We start from the raw sequence: 22,597 nt of genomic DNA on the forward strand, positions 1-22,597 counted from the left end.
ATATATGTATGGGTTCAGGTGTATTTCATGCTACTCTACTGTGTGTGGTGAACCTATAGGAAATGTATCTCCCCCTAGCCCCTGACCTCTAACCCCGGACCTCTGACCTCTAACCACTGATCTCTGATCTTGATGACAATAAAGTTTCTCCTCTGTAGATTACAAGACGTGGCCACGTGTTTATTCATGAATCTCATTTACACAAGGACACAATATTGACCAATCAGAGGTCCATATACAATACACTAAATAGGACCCTACCCACTGTGACATCACAGGTCCGTAACATTCTAGAACGATACATCTTCTAGAACCATAAGAACATTGATTTACGTAGAGATGAAAACACCCACAGGAAGTATCCTACTGGGACAGCAGTTAGAGGTCAGAGGTCAGGCGAAGTAAGCGTAGAGGAATATATTAACACAGATCAGCAGAATGGCATTGACGCAGCAGAAGCGAGACCAAAACACACTCTCTCTAACGCTGGGGATTCTGGGTAACGGAACCTCCTCTGCTGGCCCCTCCGCTGAGCTGCAGAGCCCCGCCCCGCGGCCGCAGACCGCCCTCCGCACCGGAGCAGAACCTTCACACACCAAAGAATGTAAAGCAACATTACTGTGTCAGTCCATCTGTAGCAAAGGTTTTGATCTAGTCCTGTCTGTCTGTATGTCTCACCCTGGACCTGGTGTCTGTCTGTCTGTCTGTCTGTCTGTCTGTCTGTCTGTCTGTCTGTCTGTCTGTCTGTCTGTCTGTCTGTCTGTCTGTCTGTCTGTCTGTCTGTCTGGCTGTCTGTCTGTCTGTCTGTCTGTCTGTCTGTCTGTCTGTCTGTCTCACCCTGGACGTGGTGTCTGTCTGTCTGTCTGTCTGTCTGTCTGTCTGTCTGTCTGTCTGTCTGTCTGTCTGTCTGTCTGTCTGTCTGTCTGTCTGTCTGTCTCACCCTGGACGTGGTGTCTGTCTGACGTGGTGTCTGTCTGTCTGTCTGTCTGTCTGTCTGTCTGTCTGTCTGTCTGTCTGTCTGTCTGTCTGTCTGTCTGTCTGTCTGTCTGTCTGTCTGTCTGTCTGTCTGTCTCACCCTGGACGTGGTGTCTGTCTGTCTGTCTGTCTGTCTGTCTGTCTGTCTGTCTGTCTGTCTGTCTGTCTGTCTGTCTGTCTGTCTGTCTGTCTGTCTGTCTGTCTGTCTCACCCTGGACGTGGTGTCTGTCTGTCTGTCTGTCTGTCTGTCTGTCTGTCTGTCTGTCTGTCTGTCTGTCTGTCTGTCTGTCTGTCTGTCTGTCTGTATGTCTGTCTGTCAAGTTGTCTCACCCTGGACGTGGTGTCTGTCTGTATGTAACTGTCTGTCTGTCTGTCTGTCTGTCTGTCTGTCTGTCTGTCTGTAACCGTCCGTTCCGTCCTCATAGGTTCCGTCTCGTTCCGTCCGTTAACACACTCCGTCCGTATTCCGTCCGTCCGTCCGTCCGTCCGTCCGTTAGTCTTATGTCTGTCTGTCTCACCGTGGACCTGGGGTCTCTGCTCTCGGTGGCTAATAGAGGAGACAACAAGTTAACACACTCTGGAGTGGTATTTCTCCCTCTTCCTCCTGAGTCAAAGTCCACCACGTTAACACAGGTTACGCATTAAACAACAAGTTAACAACTCATGTAACAGAACTGACACAACAACAAGTTATCACACTCATAGGTTAGTATTATTATCAACAACAACAAGTTAACACACTCATAGGTTAGTATTATTATCAACAACAAGTTATCACACTCATAGGTTAGTATTATTATTATCAACAACAAGTTAACACACTCATAGGTTAGTATTATTATCAACAACAACAAGTTAACACACTCATAGGTTAGTATTATTATTAACAACAACAAGTTAACACACTCATAGGTTAGTATTATTAACAACAACAAGTTAACACACTCATAGGTTAGTATTATTATTAACAACAACAAGTTAACACACTCATAGGTTAGTATTATTAACAACAACAAGTTAACACACTCATAGGTTAGTATTATTAACAACAACAACAAGTTAACACACTCATAGGTTAGTATTATTAACAACAACAAGTTAACACACTCATAGGTTAGTATTATTAACAACAACAAGTTAACACACTCATAGGTTAGTATTATTAACAACAACAACAAGTTAACACACTCATAGGTTAGTATTATTAACAACAACAAGTTAACACACTCATAGGTTAGTATTATTATTAACAACAAGTTAACACACTCATAGGTTAGTATTATTAACAACAACAAGTTAACACACTCATAGGTTAGTATTATTATTAACAACAACAAGTTAACACACTCATAGGTTAGTATTATTAACAACAACAAGTTAACACACTCATAGGTTAGTATTATTAACAACAACAACAAGTTAACACACTCATAGGTTAGTATTATTATTAACAACAACAAGTTAACACACTCATAGGTTAGTATTATTATTAACAACAACAAGTTAACACACTCATAGGTTAGTATTATTAACAACAACAACAAGTTAACACACTCATAGGTTAGTATTATTAACAACAACAAGTTAACACACTCATAGGTTAGTATTATTAACAACAACAAGTTAACACACTCATAGGTTATTATTATTAACAACAACAAGTTAACACACTCATAGGTTAGTATTATTATCAACAACAACAAGTTAACACACTCATAGGTTAGTATTATTATTAACAACAACAAGTTAACACACTCATAGGTTAGTATTATTATTAACAACAAGTTAACACACTCATAGGTTAGTATTATTAACAACAACAAGTTAACACACTCATAGGTTAGTATTATTAACAACAACAAGTTAACACACTCATAGGTTAGTATTATTAACAACAACAAGTTAACACACTCATAGGTTAGTATTATTATCAACAACAACAAGTTAACACACTCATAGGTTAGTATTATAACAACAAGTTAACACACTCATTAACAAGTTAACACACTCATAGGTTAGTATTATTATTAACAACAACAAGTTAACACACTCATAGGTTAGTATTATTAACAACAACAAGTTAACACACTCATAGGTTAGTATTATTATTAACAACAACAAGTTAACACACTCATAGGTTAGTATTATTATTAACAACAACAAGTTAACACACTCATAGGTTAGTATTATTATTAACAACAACAAGTTAACACACTCATAGGTTAGTATTATTATTAACAACAACAAGTTAACACACTCATAGGTTAGTATTATTAACAACAACAAGTTAACACACTCATAGGTTAGTATTATTAACAACAACAAGTTAACACACTCATAGGTTAGTATTATTATTAACAACAACAAGTTAACACACTCATAGGTTAGTATTATTAACAACAACAAGTTAACACACTCATAGTTAGTATTATTAGTAGGTTTATTAACAACAACAAGTTAACACACTCATAGGTTAGTATTATTATTAACAACAACAAGTTAACACACTCATAGGTTAGTATTATTATTAACAACAACAAGTTAACACACTCATAGGTTAGTATTATTAACAACAACAAGTTAACACACTCATAGGTTAGTATTATTATTAACAACAACAAGTTAACACACTCATAGGTTAGTATTATTAACAACAACAAGTTAACACACTCATAGGTTAGTATTATTAACAACAAGTTAACACACTCATAGGTTAGTATTATTAACAACAACAAGTTAACACACTCATAGGTTAGTATTATTATTAACAACAAGGTTAGGTTAGTATTATTAACAACAACAAGTTAACACACTCATAGGTTAGTATTATTATTAACAACAACAAGTTAACACACTCATAGGTTAGTATTATTAACAACAACAAGTTAACACACTCATAGGTTAGTATTATTATTAACAACAACAAGTTAACACACTCATAGGTTAGTATTATTATTAACAACAAGTTAACACACTCATAGGTTAGTATTATTATTAACAACAACAAGTTAACACACTCATAGGTTAGTATTATTATTAACAACAACAAGTTAACACACTCATAGGTTAGTATTATTAACAACAACAAGTTAACACACTCATAGGTTAGTATTATTAACAACAACAAGTTAACACACTCATAGGTTAGTATTATTAACAACAACAAGTTAACACACTCATAGGTTAGTATTATTATAACACACAACAACAAGTTAACACACTCATAGGTTAGTATTATTATTAACAACAACAAGTTAACACACTCATAGGTTAGTATTATTATTAACAACAACAACACACAAGGTTAACACACTCATAGGTTAGTATTATTAACAACAACAAGTTAACACACTCATAGGTTAGTATTATTAACAACAACAAGTTAACACACTCATAGGTTAGTATTATTAACAACAACAAGTTAACACACTCATAGGTTAGTATTATTAACAACAACAAGTTAACACACTCATAGGTTAGTATTATTAACAACAACAAGTTAACACACTCATAGGTTAGTATTATTAACAACAAGTTAACACACTCATAGGTTAGTATTATTAACAACAAGTTAACACACTCATAGGTTTATTATTATTAAACAACAAGTTAACACACTCATAGGTTAGTATTATTACAACAACAACAAGTTAACACACTCATAGGTTAGTATTATTAACAACAACAACAAGTTAACAACAAGTTAACAACAAGTTATCACACTCATAGGTTAGGTTAGTATAGGTTAGTATTATTAACAACAACAAGTTAACACACTCATAGGTTAGTATTATTAACAAGTTAACAACAAGTTAACACACTCATAGGTTAGTATTATTATTAACAACAACAAGTTAACACACTCATAGGTTAGTATTATTAACAACAACAAGTTAACACACTCATAGGTTAGTATTATTATTAACAACAACAAGTTAACACACTCATAGGTTAGTATTATTAACAACAACAAGTTAACACACTCATAGGTTAGTATTATTAACAACAACAAGTTAACACACTCATAGGTTAGTATTATTATCAACAACAAGTTAACACACTCATAGGTTAGTATTATTATTAACAACAACAAGTTAACACACTCATAGGTTAGTATTATTATTAACAACAACAAGTTAACACACTCATAGGTTAGTATTATTATCAACAACAACAAGTTAACACACTCATAGGTTAGTATTATTATTAACAACAACAAGTTAACACACTCATAGGTTAGTATTATTAACAACAACAAGTTAACACACTCATAGGTTAGTATTATTATTAACAACAACAAGTTAACACACTCATAGGTTAGTATTATTAACAACAAGTTAACACACTCATAGGTTAGTATTATTATTAACAACAACAAGTTAACACACTCATAGGTTAGTATTATTAACAACAACAAGTTAACACACTCATAGGTTAGTATTATTAACAACAACAAGTTAACACACTCATAGGTTAGTATTATTAACAACAACAAGTTAACACACTCATAGGTTAGTATTATTATTAACAAGTTAACAACAAGTTAACACACTCATAGGTTAGTATTATTAACAACAACAAGTTAACACACTCATAGGTTAGTATTATTAACAACAACAAGTTAACACACTCATAGGTTAGTATTATTATTAACAACAAGTTAACACACTCATAGGTTAGTATTATTTAACAACAACAAGTTAACACACTCATAGGTTAGTATTATTATTAACAACAAGTTAACACACTCATAGGTTAGTATTATTAACAACAACAAGTTAACACACTCATAGGTTAGTATTATTAACAACAACAACAAGTTAACACACTCATAGGTTAGTATTATTATTAACAACAACAAGTTAACACACTCATAGGTTAGTATTATTATTAACAACAACAAGTTAACACACTCATAGGTTAGTATTATTATTAACAACAACAAGTTAACACACTCATAGGTTAGTATTATTAACAACAACAAGTTAACACACTCATAGGTTAGTATTATTATTAACAACAACAAGTTAACACACTCATAGGTTAGTATTATTAACAACAACAAGTTAACACACTCATAGGTTAGTATTATTATTAACAACAACAAGTTAACACACTCATAGGTTAGTATTATTAACAACAAGTTAACACACTCATAGGTTAGTATTATTACACAACAACAAGTTAACACACTCATAGGTTAGTATTATTATTAACAACAACAAGTTAACACACTCATAGGTTAGTATTATTATTAGTTAACACACTCATAGGTTAGTATTATTAACAACAACAAGTTAACACACTCATAGGTTAGTATTATTAACAACAACAAGTTAACACACTCATAGGTTAGTATTATTAACAACAACAAGTTAACACACTCATAGGTTAGTATTATTAACAACAAGTTAACACACTCATAGGTTAGTATTATTAACAACACTCAGTTAGGTTAGTATTATTAACAACAACAAGTTAACACACTCATAGGTTAGTATTATTATTAACAACAACAAGTTAACACACTCATAGGTTAGTATTATTAACAACAACAAGTTAACACACTCATAGGTTAGTATTATTAACAAGTTAACACACTCATAGGTTAGTATTATTACAACAACAAGTTAACACACTCATAGGTTAGTATTATTATTAACAACAACAAGTTAACACACTCATAGGTTAGTATTATTAACAACAACAAGTTAACACACTCATAGGTTAGTATTATTATTAACAACAACAAGTTAACACACTCATAGGTTAGTATTATTAACAACAACAAGTTAACACACTCATAGGTTAGTATTATTATTAACAACAACAAGTTAACACACTCATAGGTTAGTATTATTAACAACAACAAGTTAACACACTCATAGGTTAGTATTATTATTAACAACAACAAGTTAACACACTCATAGGTTAGTATTATTAACAACAACAAGTTAACACACTCATAGGTTAGTATTATTAACAACAACAAGTTAACACACTCATAGGTTAGTATTATTAACAACAACAAGTTAACACACTCATAGGTTAGTATTATTATTAACAACAACAAGTTAACACACTCATAGGTTAGTATTATTATTAACAACAACAAGTTAACACACTCATAGGTTAGTATTATTAACAACAACAAGTTAACACACTCATAGGTTAGTATTATTATTAACAACAACAAGTTAACACACTCATAGGTTAGTATTATTAACAACAAGTTAACAACAGGTTAGTTAACAACAAGTTAACACACTCATAGGTTAGTATTATTAACAACAACAAGTTAACACACTCATAGGTTAGTATTATTATTAACAACAACAAGTTAACACACTCATAGGTTAGTATTATTAACAACAACAAGTTAACACACTCATAGGTTAGTATTATTATTAACAACAAGTTAACACACTCATAGGTTAGTATTATTAACAACAACAAGTTAACACACTCATAGGTTAGTATTATTAACAACAACAAGTTAACACACTCATAGGTTAGTATTATTAACAACAAGTTAACACACTCATAGGTTAGTATTATTAACAACAACAAGTTAACACACTCATAGGTTAGTATTATTAACAACAACAAGTTAACACACTCATAGGTTAGTATTATTAACAACAACAAGTTAACAACATAGGTTAGTATTATTAACAACAACAAGTTAACACTCATAGGTTAGTATTATTAACAACAACAAGTTAACACACTCATAGGTTAGTATTATTTATTAACAACAACAAGTTAACACACTCATAGGTTAGTATTATTAACAACAACAAGTTAACACACTCATAGGTTAGTATTATTATTAACAACAACAACAAGTTAACACACTCATAGGTTAGTATTATTATTAACAACAACAACAAGTTAACACACTCATAGGTTAGTATTATTATTAACAACAACAAGTTAACACACTCATAGGTTAGTATTATTAACAACAAGTTAACAACATAGGTTAGTATTAAGTTAACACACTCATAGGTTAGTATTATTAACAACAACAAGTTAACACACTCATAGGTTAGTATTATTAACAACAACAAGTTAACACACTCATAGGTTAGTATTATTAACAACAACAAGTTAACACACTCATAGGTTAGTATTATTATTAACAACTCATAGGTTAGTATTATTAACAACAAGTTAACACACTCATAGGTTAGTATTATTATTAACAACAACAAGTTAACACACTCATAGGTTAGTATTATTAACAACAACAAGTTAACACACTCATAGGTTAGTATTATTATTAACAACAACAAGTTAACACACTCATAGGTTAGTATTATTATTAACAACAACAAGTTAACACACTCATAGGTTAGTATTATTAACAACAACAAGTTAACACACTCATAGGTTAGTATTATATTAACAACAACAAGTTAACACACTCATAGGTTAGTATTATTAACAACAACAAGTTAACACACTCATAGGTTAGTATTATTAACAACAACAAGTTAACACACTCATAGGTTAGTATTATTATACAACAACAAGTTAACACACTCATAGGTTAGTATTATTAACAACAACAAGTTAACACACTCATAGGTTAGGTTAACACACTCATAGTTAGTATTATTATTAACAACAACAAGTTAACACACTCATAGGTTAGTATTATTAACAACAACAAGTTAACACACTCATAGGTTAGTATTATTATTAACAACAACAAGTTAACACACTCATAGGTTAGTATTATTAACAACAACAAGTTAACACACTCATAGGTTAGTATTATTAACAACAAGTTAACACACTCATAGGTTAGTATTATTATTAACAACAAGTTAACACACTCATAGGTTAGTATTATTAACAACAACAACAAGTTAACACACTCATAGGTTAGTATTATTATTAACAACAACAAGTTAACACACTCATAGGTTAGTATTATTATTAACAACAACAAGTTAACACACTCATAGGTTAGTATTATTAACAACAACAAGTTAACACACTCATAGGTTAGTATTATTAACAACAACAAGTTAACACACTCATAGGTTATAGGTTAGTATTAGGTTTATTAACAACAACAAGTTAACACACTCATAGGTTAGTATTATTATTAACAACAACAAGTTAACACACTCATAGGTTAGTATTATTAACAACAAGTTATTAGGTTAGTACAACAACAAGTTAACACACTCATAGGTTAGTATTATTAACAACAAGTTAACACACTCATAGGTTAGTATTATTAACAACAACAAGTTAACACACTCATAGGTTAGTATTATTAACAACAACAAGTTAACACACTCATAGGTTAGTATTATTATTAACAACAACAAGTTAACACACTCATAGGTTAGTATTATTATTAACAACAACAAGTTAACACACTCATAGGTTAGTATTATTTAGTTAACACACTCATAGGTTAGTATTATTAACAACAACAAGTTAACACACTCATAGGTTAGTATTATTATTAACAACAACAAGTTAACACACTCATAGGTTAGTATTATTAACAACAACAAGTTAACACACTCATAGGTTAGTATTATTATCAACAACAAGTTAACACACTCATAGGTTAGTATTATTAACAACAACAAGTTAACACACTCATAGGTTAGTATTATTAACAACAACAAGTTAACACACTCATAGGTTAGTATTATTAACAACAACAAGTTAACACACTCATAGGTTAGTATTATTAACAACAACAAGTTAACACACTCATAGGTTAGTATTATTAACAACAACAAGTTAACACACTCATAGGTTAGTATTATTATTAACAACAACAAGTTAACACACTCATAGGTTAGTATTAACAACAACAATTATTAGGTTAGTATTACAACAAGTTAACACACTCATAGGTTAGTATTATTAACAACAACAAGTTAACACACTCATAGGTTAGTATTATTAACAACAAGTTAACACACTCATAGGTTAGTATTATTAACAACAACAAGTTAACACACTCATAGGTTAGTATTATTAACAACAACAAGTTAACACACTCATAGGTTAGTATTATTAACAACAACAAGTTAACACACTCATAGGTTTATTATTATTAACAACAACAAAGTTAACACACTCATAGGTTAGTATTATTATTAACATAGGTTAGTATTATTATTAACAACAAGTTAACACACTCATAGGTTAGTATTATTAACAACAACAAGTTAACACACTCATAGGTTAGTATTATTAACAACAACAAGTTAACACACTCATAGGTTAGTATTATTATTAACAACAAGTTAACACACTCATAGGTTAGTATTATTAACAACAAGTTAACACACTCATAGGTTAGTATTATTAACAACAAGTTAACACACTCATAGGTTAGTATTATTATTAACAACAACAAGTTAACACACTCATAGGTTATTATTATTAGTTAACACACAACAAGTTAACACACTCATAGGTTAGTATTATTAACAACAACAAGTTAACACACTCATAGGTTAGTATTATTAACAACAACAAGTTAACACACTCATAGGTTAGTATTATTAACAACAACAAGTTAACACACTCATAGGTTAGTATTATTAACAACAACAAGTTAACACACTCATAGGTTAGTATTATTATTAACAACAACAAGTTAACACACTCATAGGTTAGTATTATTAACAAGTTAACACACTCATAGGTTAGTATTATTAACAACAACAAGTTTAACACACTCATAGGTTAGTATTATTATTAACAACAACAAGTTAACACACTCATAGGTTAGTATTATTATTAACAACAACAAGTTAACACACTCATAGGTTAGTATTATTATTAACAACAAGTTAACACACTCATAGGTTAGTATTATTTAAACAAGTTAACACACTCATAGGTTTAGTTAACACATTAGGTTAGTATTAATTAACAACAACAAGTTAACACACTCATAGGTTAGTATTATTAACAACAACAAGTTAACACACTCATAGGTTAGTATTATTATTAACACACTCAACAACAAGTTAACACACTCATAGGTTAGTATTATTAACAACAACAAGTTAACACACTCATAGGTTAGTATTATTAACAACAACAAGTTAACACACTCATAGGTTAGTATTATTATTAACAACAACAAGTTAACACACTCATAGGTTAGTATTATTATTAACAAGTTAACACACATAGGTTAGTATTATTTAGTTAACACACTCATAGGTTAGTATTATTAACAACAACAAGTTAACACACTCATAGGTTAGTATTATTAACAACAACAAGTTAACACACTCATAGGTTAGTATTATTATTAACAACAACAAGTTAACACACTCATAGGTTAGTATTATTATTAACAACAACAAGTTAACACACTCATAGGTTAGTATTATTAACAACAACAAGTTAACACACTCATAGGTTAGTATTATTAACAACAACAACAACAAGTTAACACACTCATAGGTTAGTATTATTAACAACAACAAGTTAACACACTCATAGGTTAGTATTATTAACAACAAGTTAACACACTCATAGGTTAGTATTATTAACAACAACAAGTTAACACACTCATAGGTTAGTATTATTAATTAACAACAACAAGTTAACACACTCATAGGTTAGTATTATTAACAACAAGTTAACACACTCATAGGTTAGTATTATTAACAACAAGTTAACACACTCATAGGTTAGTATTATTAACAACAACAAGTTAACACACTCATAGGTTAGTATTATTTAACAAGTTAACACACTCATAGGTTAGTATTATTATTAACAACAACAAGTTAACACACTCATAGGTTAGTATTATTAACAACAACAAGTTAACACACTCATAGGTTAGTATTATTATTAACAACAACAAGTTAACACACTCATAGGTTAGTATTATTAGTTAACACAACAGGTTAGTATTATTAACACACAAGTTAACACACTCATAGGTTAGTATTATTATTAACAACAACAAGTTAACACACTCATAGGTTAGTATTATTATTAACAACAACAAGTTAACACACTCATAGGTTAGTATTATTAACAACAACAATTAACACACTCATAGGTTAGTATTATTATTAAACAAGTTAACACACTCATAGGTTAGTATTATTAACAACAACAACAAGTTAACACACTCATAGGTTAGTATTATTAACAACAACAAGTTAACACACTCATAGGTTAGTATTATTAACAACAACAAGTTAACACACTCATAGGGTTAGTATTATTATTAACAACAACAAGTTAACACACTCATAGGTTAGTATTATTATTAACAACAAGTTAACACACTCATAGGTTAGTATTATTATTAACAACAACAAGTTAACACACTCATAGGTTAGTATTATTAACAACAACAAGTTAACACACTCATAGGTTAGTATTATTAACAACAAGTTAACACACTCATAGGTTAGTATTATTAACAACAACAATTAACACACTCAACAAAGTTAACACACTCATAGGTTAGTATTATTAACAACAACAAGTTAACACACTCATAGGTTAGTATTATTAACAACAACAAGTTAACACACTCATAGGTTAGTATTATTAACAACAACAAGTTAACACACTCATAGGTTAGTATTATTATTAACAACAAACAAGTTAACACACTCATAGGTTAGTATTATTAACAACAACAAGTTAACACACTCATAGGTTAGTATTATTAACAACAACAAGTTAACACACTCATAGGTTAGTATTATTAACAACAACAAGTTAACACACTCATAGGTTAGTATTATTATTAACAACAAGTTAACACACTCATAGGTTAGTATTATTAACAACAACAACAAGTTAACACACTCATAGGTTAGTATTATTATTAACAACAACAAGTTAACACACTCATAGGTTAGTATTATTATTAACAACAACAAGTTAACACACTCATAGGTTAGTATTATTAACAACAACAAGTTAACACACTCATAGGTTAGTATTATTATTAACAACAACAAGTTAACACACTCATAGGTTAGTATTATTAACAACAAGTTAACACACTCATAGGTTAGTATTATTATTAACAACAACAAGTTAACACACTCATAGGTTAGTATTATTATTAACAACAACAACAAGTTAACACACTCATAGGTTAGTATTATTAGTTATTAGGTTTATTACAACAACAAGTTAACACACTCATAGGTTAGTATTATTAACAACAACAAGTTAACACACTCATAGGTTAGTATTATTAATAACAACAACAAGTTAACACACTCATAGGTTAGTATTATTAACAACAACAACAAGTTAACACACTCATAGGTTAGTATTATTAACAACAACAAGTTAACACACTCATAGGTTAGTATTATTAACAACAAGTTAACACACTCATAGGTTAGTATTATTAACAACAACAAGTTAACACACTCATAGGTTAGTATTATTAACAACAACAAGTTAACACACTCATAGGTTAGTATTATTATTAACAACAACAAGTTAACACACTCATAGGTTAGTATTATTATTAACAACAACAAGTTAACACACTCATAGGTTAGTATTATTATTAACAAGTTAACAACAAGTTAAGTTAACACACTCATAGGTTAGTATTATTAGTTAACACACTCATAGGTTAATTATTAACAACAACAAGTTAACAAGTTAGTATTATTAACATTAACAACACACTCATAGGTTAGTATTATTAACAACAACAAGTTAACACACTCATAGGTTAGTATTATTAACAACAACAAGTTAACACACTCATAGGTTAGTATTATTATTAACAACAACAAGTTAACACACTCATAGGTTAGTATTATTATTAACAACAACAAGTTAACACACTCATAGGTTAGTATTATTATTAACAACAACAAGTTAACACACTCATAGGTTAGTATTATTATTAACAACAACAAGTTAACACACTCATAGGTTAGTATTATTTAACAACAACAAGTTAACACACTCATAGGTTAGTATTATTAACAACAACAAGTTAACACACTCATAGGTTAGTATTATTAACAACAACAAGTTAACACACTCATAGGTTAGTATTATTATTAACAACAACAAGTTAACACACTCATAGGTTAGTATTATTAACAACAACAAGTTAACACACTCATAGGTTAGTATTATTAACAACAACAAGTTAACACACTCATAGGTTAGTATTATTATTAACAACAAGTTAACACACTCATAGGTTAGTATTATTATTAACAACAACAAGTTAACACACTCATAGGTTAGTATTATTATTAACAACAAGTTAACACACTCATAGGTTAGTATTATTATTAACAACAACAAGTTAACACACTCATAGGTTAGTATTATTAACACTCATAGGTTAGTATTATTAACAACAACAAGTTAACACACTCATAGGTTAGTATTATTATTAACAACAACAACAAGTTAACACACTCATAGGTTAGTATTATTCAAGTTAGGTTAGTATTATTAACAACAACAAGTTAACACACTCATAGGTTATTAACAACAACAACAAGTTAACACACTCATAGGTTAGTATTATTAACAACAACAAGTTAACACACTTAGGTTAGTATTATTTAACAACAACAAGTTAACACACTCATAGGTTAGTATTATTAACAACAACAAGTTAACACACTCATAGGTTAGTATTATTAACAACAACAAGTTAACACACTCATAGGTTAGTATTATTAACAACAACAAGTTAACACACTCATAGGTTAGTATTATTAACAACAACAAGTTAACACACTCATAGGTTAGTATTATTATAACAACAACAAGTTAACACACTCATAGGTTAGTATTATTAACAACAACAAGTTAACACACTCATAGGTTAGTATTATTAACAACAACAAGTTAACACACTCATAGGTTAGTATTATTATTAACAACAACAAGTTAACACACTCATAGGTTAGTATTATTATTAACAACAACAAGTTAACACACTCATAGGTTAGTATTATTATTAACAACAACAAGTTAACACACTCATAGGTTAGTATTATTATTAACAACAACAAGTTAACACACTCATAGGTTAGTATTATTAACAACAACAAGTTAACACACTCATAGGTTAGTATTATTATTAACAACAACAAGTTAACACACTCATAGGTTAGTATTATTAACAACAACAAGTTAACACACTCATAGGTTAGTATTATTAACAACAACAAGTTAACACACTCATAGGTTAGTATTATTAACAACAACAAGTTAACACACTCATAGGTTAGTATTATTATTAACAACAACAAGTTAACACACTTAGGTTATTATTATTAACAACAACAAGTTAACACACATAGGTTAGTATTATTAGGTTAGTATTATTAACAACAACAAGTTAACACACTCAGGTTAGGTTTAGGTTTATTATTATTAACAACAACAAGTTAACACACTCATAGGTTAGTATTATTATTAACAACAAGTTAACACACTCATAGGTTAGTTAACACACTCATAGGTTAGTATTATTAACAACAACAAGTTAACACACTCATAGGTTAGTATTATTAACAACAACAAGTTAACACACTCATAGGTTAGTATTATTAACAACAACAAGTTAACACACTCATAGGTTAGTATTATTAACAACAACAACAAGTTAACACACTCATAGGTTAGTATTATTAACAACAACAAGTTAACACACTCATAGGTTAGTATTATTATTAACAACAACAAGTTAACACACTCATAGGTTAGTATTATTATTAACAACAACAAGTTAACACACTCAGGTTAGGTTAGTTAACACACTCATAGGTTTATTATTAACAACAACAAGTTAACACACTCATAGGTTAGTATTATTAACAACAACAACAAGTTAACACACTCATAGGTTAGTATTATTATTAACAACAACAAGTTAACACACTCATAGGTTAGTATTATTAACAACAACAAGTTAACACACTCATAGGTTAGTATTATTAACAACAACAAGTTAACACACTCATAGGTTAGTATTATTAACAACAACAAGTTAACACACTCATAGGTTAGTATTATTATTAACAACAACAAGTTAACACACTCATAGGTTAGTATTATTATTAACAACAACAAGTTAACACACTCATAGGTTAGTATTATTAACAACAACAAGTTAACACACTCATAGGTTAGTATTATTATTAACAACAACAAGTTAACACACTCATAGGTTAGTATTATTAACAACAACAAGTTAACACACTCATAGGTTAGTATTATTAACAACAACAAGTTAACACACTCATAGGTTAGTATTATTAACAACAACAAGTTAACACACTCATAGGTTAGTATTATTATTAACAACAACAACAAGTTAACACACTCATAGGTTAGTATTATTATTAACAACAACAAGTTAACACACTCATAGGTTAGTATTATTAACAACAAGTTAACACACTCATAGGTTAGTATTATTAACAACAACAAGTTAACACACTCATAGGTTAGTATTATTAACAACAACAAGTTAACACACTCATAGGTTAGTATTATTAACAACAACAAAGTTAACACACTCATAGGTTAGTATTATTATTAACAACAACAAGTTAACACACTCATAGGTTAGTATTATTAACAACAACAAGTTAACACACTCATAGGTTAGTATTATTAACAACAACAAGTTAACACACTCATAGGTTAGTATTATTAACAACAACAAGTTAACACACTCATAGGTTAGTATTATTATTAACAAACAACAAGTTAACACACTCATAGGTTAGTATTATTATTAACAACAACAAGTTAACACACTCATAGGTTAGTATTATTAACAACAAGTTAACACACTCATAGGTTAGTATTATTAACACACTCATAGGTTAGTATTATTAACAACAACAAGTTAACACACTCATAGGTTAGTATTATTATTAACAACAACAAGTTAACACACTCATAGGTTAGTATTATTAACAACAACAAGTTAACACACTCATAGGTTAGTATTATTAACAACAAGTTAACACACTCATAGGTTAGTATTATTATTAACACACTCATAGGTTAGTATTATTAACAACAAGTTAACACACTCATAGGTTAGTATTATTAACAACAACAACAACAAGTTAACACACTCATAGGTTAGTATTATTAACAACAACAAGTTAACACACTCATAGGTTAGTATTATTAACAACAACAAGTTAACACACTCATAGGTTAGTATTATTATTAACAACAACAACAAGTTAACACACTCATAGGTTAGTATTATTATTAACAACAACAACAAGTTAACACACTCATAGGTTAGTATTATTAACAACAACAAGTTAACACACTCATAGGTTAGTATTATTAACAACAACAAGTTAACACACTCATAGGTTAGTATTATTAACAACAACAAGTTAACACACTCATAGGTTAGTATTATTAACAACAACAAGTTAACACACTCATAGGTTAGTATTATTATTAACAACAACAAGTTAACACACTCATAGGTTAGTATTATTAACAACAACAAGTTAACACACTCATAGGTTAGTATTATTATTAGTTTAGGTTAGTACAACAACAAGTTAACACACTCATAGGTTAGTATTATTTAACAACAACAAGTTAACACACTCATAGGTTAGTATTATTAACAACAACAAGTTAACACACTCATAGGTTAGTATTATTAACAACAACAAGTTAACACACTCATAGGTTAGTATTATTATTAAACAACAACAAGTTAACACACTCATAGGTTAGTATTATTATTAACAACAACAAGTTAACACACTCATAGGTTAGTATTATTAACAACAACAAGTTAACACACTCATAGGTTAGTATTATTAACAACAAACAAGTTAACACACTCATAGGTTAGTATTATTAACAACAACAAGTTAACACACTCATAGGTTAGTATTATTAACAACAACAAGTTAACACACTCATAGGTATTATTAGTTAACACACTTAGGTTTAACAACAACAAGTTAACACACTCATAGGTTAGTATTATTAACAACAACAAGTTAACACACTCATAGGTTAGTATTATTAACAACAACAAGTTAACACACTCATAGGTTAGTATTATTAACAACAACAAGTTAACACACTCAAGTATTATTAACAACAAGTTAACACACTCATAGGTTAGTATTATTAACAACAACAAGTTAACACACTCATAGGTTAGTATTATTAACAACAACAAGTTAACACACTCATAGGTTAGTATTATTAACAACAACAAGTTAACACACTCATAGGTTAGTATTATTAACAACAACAAGTTAACACACTCATAGGTTAGTATTATTAACAACAACAACAAGTTAACACACTCATAGGTTAGTATTATAACAACAACAACAACAAGTTAACAACAAGTTAACAAGTTAACACACTCATAGGTTAGTATTATTAGTAACAACAAGTTAACAACATAGGTTAGTATTATTAACAAGTTAACACACTCATAGGTTAGTATTATTAACAACAACAACAACAAGTTAACACACTCATAGGTTAGTATTATTAACAACAACAAGTTAAACACTCATAGGTTAGTATTATTTAACAACAACAAGTTAACACACTCATAGGTTAGTATTATTAACAACAACAAGTTAACACACTCATAGGTTAGTATTATTAACAACAACAAGTTAACACACTCATAGGTTAGTATTATTAACAACAACAAGTTAACACACTCATAGGTTAGTATTATTAACAACAACAAGTTAACACACTCATAGGTTAGTATTATTAACAACAACAAGTTAACACACTCATAGGTTAGTATTATTAACAACAACAACAAGTTAACACACTCATAGGTTAGTATTATTAACAACAACAAGTTAACACACTCATAGGTTAGTATTATTAGTTAACACACTCAACAACAAGTTAACACACTCATAGGTTAGTATTATTAACAACAACAACAAGTTAACACACTCATAGGTTAGTATTATTAACAACAACAACAAGTTAACACACTCATAGGTTAGTATTATTAACAACAACAACAAGTTAACACACTCATAGGTTAGTATTATTAACAACAACAAGTTAACACACTCATAGGTTAGTATTATTAACAACAACAAGTTAACACACTCATAGGTTAGTATTATTAACAACAACAAGTTAACACACTCATAGGTTAGTATTATTAACAACAACAAGTTAACACACTCATAGGTTAGTATTATTAACAACAACAAGTTAACACACTCATAGGTTAGTATTATTAACAACAACAAGTTAACACACTCATAGGTTAGTATTATTAACAACAACAAGTTAACACACTCATAGGTTAGTATTATTAACAACAACAAGTTAACACACTCATAGGTTAGTATTATTAACAACAACAAGTTAACACACTCATAGGTTAGTATTATTAACAACAACAAGTTAACACACTCATAGGTTAGTATTATTAACAACAACAAGTTAACACACTCATAGGTTAGTATTATTAACAACAACAACAAGTTAACACACTCATAGGTTAGTATTATTAACAACAACAAGTTAACACACTCATAGGTTAGTATTATTAACAACAACAAGTTAACTCATAGGTTAGTATTATTAACAACAAGTTAACACACTCATAGGTTAGTATTACAACAAGTTAACACACTCATAGGTTAGTATTATTAACAACAAACAAGTTAACACACTCATAGGTTAGTATTATTAACAACAACAAGTTAACACACTCATAGGTTAGTATTATTAACAACAACAAGTTAACACACTCATAGGTTAGTATTATTATTAACAACAACAAGTAGGTTAGTATTATTAACAACAACAAGTTAACACACTCATAGGTTAGTATTATTAACAACAACAAGTTAACACACTCATAGGTTAGTATTATTAACAACAACAAGTTAACACACTCATAGGTTAGTATTATTAACAACAACAAGTTAACACACTCATAGGTTAGTATTATTATTAACAACAACAAGTTAACACACTCATAGGTTAGTATTATTATTAACAACAACAAGTTAACACACTCATAGGTTAGTATTATTAACAACAACAAGTTAACACACTCATAGGTTAGTATTATTATTAACAACAACAAGTTAACACACTCATAGGTTAGTATTATTAACAACAACAAGTTAACACACTCATAGGTTAGTATTATTAACAACAACAAGTTAACACACTCATAGGTTAGTATTATTAACAACAACAAGTTAACACACTCATAGGTTAGTATTATTAACAACAACAAGTTAACACACTCATAGGTTAGTATTATTAACAACAACAAGTTAACACACTCATAGGTTAGTATTATTAACAACAACAAGTTAACACACTCATAGGTTAGTATTATTATTACAACAACAACAAGTTAACACACTCATAGGTTAGTATTATTAACAACAACAAGTTAACACACTCATAGGTTAGTATTATTATTAACAACAACAAGTTAACACACTCATAGGTTAGTATTATTAACAACAACAAGTTAACACACTCATAGGTTAGTATTATTAACAACAACAAGTTAACACACTCATAGGTTAGTATTATTAACAACAACAAGTTAACACACTCATAGGTTAGTATTATTATTAACAACAAGTATTATTAACAACAACAAGTTAACACACTCATAGGTTAGTATTATTAGGTTAACACACTCATAGGTTAGTATTATTAACAACAACAAGTTAACACACTCATAGGTTAGTATTATTAACAACAACAAGTTAACACACTCATAGGTTAGTATTATTAACAACATAGGTTAGTATTATTAACAACAACAAGTTAACACACTCATAGGTTAGTATTATTATTAACAACAACAAGTTAACACACTCATAGGTTAGTATTATTATTAACAACAACAAGTTAACACACTCATAGGTTAGTATTATTAACAACAAGTTAACAACAAGTTAACACACTCATAGGTTAGTATTATTATTAACAACAACAAGTTAACACACTCATAGGTTAGTATTATTATTAACAACAACAAGTTAACACACTCATAGGTTAGTATTATTATTAACAACAACAAGTTAACACACTCATAGGTTAGTATTATTATTAACAACAACAAGTTAACACACTCATAGGTTAGTATTATTAACAACAACAACAAGTTAACACACTCATAGGTTAGTATTATTATTAACAACAACAAGTTAACACACTCATAGGTTAGTATTATTATTAACAACAACAAGTTAACACACTCATAGGTTAGTATTATTAACAACAACAAGTTAACACACTCATAGGTTAGTATTATTAACAACAACAAGTTAACACACTCATAGGTTAGTATTATTAACAACAACAAGTTAACACACTCATAGGTTAGTATTATTAACAACAACAAGTTAACACACTCATAGGTTAGTATTATTAACAACAACAAGTTAACACACTCATAGGTTAGTATTATTAACAACAAGTTAACACACTCATAGGTTAGTATTATTAACAACAACAAGTTAACACACTCATAGGTTAGTATTATTAACAACAACAAGTTAACACACTCATAGGTTAGTATTATTATTAGGTTATTAATTAACAACAACAAGTTAACACACTCATAGGTTAGTATTATTAACAACAAGTTAACACACTCATAGGTTAGTATTATTAACAACAACAAGTTAACACACTCATAGGTTAGTATTATTAACAACAACAACAAGTTAACACACTCATAGGTTAGTATTATTAACAACAACAAGTTAACACACTCATAGGTTAGTATTATTAACAACAACAAGTTAACACACTCATAGGTTAGTATTATTAACAACAACAAGTTAACACACTCATAGGTTAGTATTATTAACAACAACAACAAGTTAACACACTCATAGGTTAGTATTATTAACAACAACAAGTTAACACACTCATAGGTTAGTATTATTAACAACAACAACAAGTTAACACACTCATAGGTTAGTATTATTAAGAACGAGTTGATGTGAAGACATGATAAACAAAGTGACGTCATACCTGCTCTTCAGTGGGGGGCGGAGTCAGCAGTGATATCACTATGACAACGGCAGCAGACAGGAAGCAGAGGATGATGGCGAAGTGAAGGTAGTGAACGGAGCGCAGCACTGACGGGGCGTCGTCTTGGATACCACAGCGAGGAGGTGGGAATGCAAATTCTAGAACCATCCGACACACACCGACCACCAGCCCCACCATCAGACCCCAGAATGCTCCCTACACACACACACACACACACACACACACACACACACACACACACACACACACACACACACACACACACACACACACACACACACACACACACACACACACACACACACACACACACACACACACACACACACACAGTAAAACAAAGAACAGGCGTATCTCCCGTGTTAGAACATCTGCTGCCCCCCTTACCTTACATCCCCAACAAACTGGCTCTACTACCCTCCCCCTTACCTTACATCCCCCAACAAACTGGCTCTACTACCCTCCCCCTTACCTTACACCTTAAATAGTACACACTAACACTACCCCTGAATAGTACACACTAACACTACCCCTAAATAGTACACACTAACACTACCCC

The 22,597-nt window shown here is 29.7% G+C and overlaps 1 protein-coding gene across 2 annotated transcripts; it reads right to left on the reverse strand.

Moving 5' to 3' along the window:
- Nucleotides 1–155: 155 nt before the first annotated feature.
- LOC124023057 (sodium/glucose cotransporter 5-like) lies at nt 156–22,229 on the reverse strand. Of its 2 annotated transcripts, none has more exons than XR_006836661.1 (2): nt 1,494–1,551; nt 156–586 (listed from the first exon to the last, which is right to left on the reverse strand). XR_006836661.1 is itself a non-coding variant. In XM_046337647.1 (2 exons), the coding sequence occupies exons 1-2, from the start codon at nt 22,213–22,215 to the stop codon at nt 431–433; spliced, it is 354 nt and encodes a 117-aa protein (XP_046193603.1). In that variant the 5' UTR covers nt 22,216–22,229; the 3' UTR covers nt 156–430. The 2 variants fall into 2 exon arrangements, 1 of the variants encoding a protein (XP_046193603.1); XM_046337647.1 differs by lacking the exon at nt 1,494–1,551 and adding an exon at nt 22,018–22,229.
- Between the last annotated feature and the right edge of the window lie 368 nt (nt 22,230–22,597).

This window comes from Oncorhynchus gorbuscha, unplaced genomic scaffold (assembly GCF_021184085.1).
Source record: "Oncorhynchus gorbuscha isolate QuinsamMale2020 ecotype Even-year unplaced genomic scaffold, OgorEven_v1.0 Un_scaffold_1493, whole genome shotgun sequence".
Taxonomy (NCBI): domain Eukaryota; kingdom Metazoa; phylum Chordata; class Actinopteri; order Salmoniformes; family Salmonidae; genus Oncorhynchus; species Oncorhynchus gorbuscha.

What these genes read in the sequence shown, in the direction of transcription:
- LOC124023057 (XM_046337647.1), bottom strand. Translation starts at nt 22,215, where the DNA reads ATGGTGGGGCTGGTGGTCGGTGTGTGTCGGATGGTTCTAGAATTTGCA. An exon ending in CGCCCCCCACTGAAGAGCAG is followed by an intron (nt 587 to 22,017) that starts GTATGACGTCAC and finishes TGGTGTGTGAAG; the next exon opens with GTTCTGCTCCGGTGCGGAGG.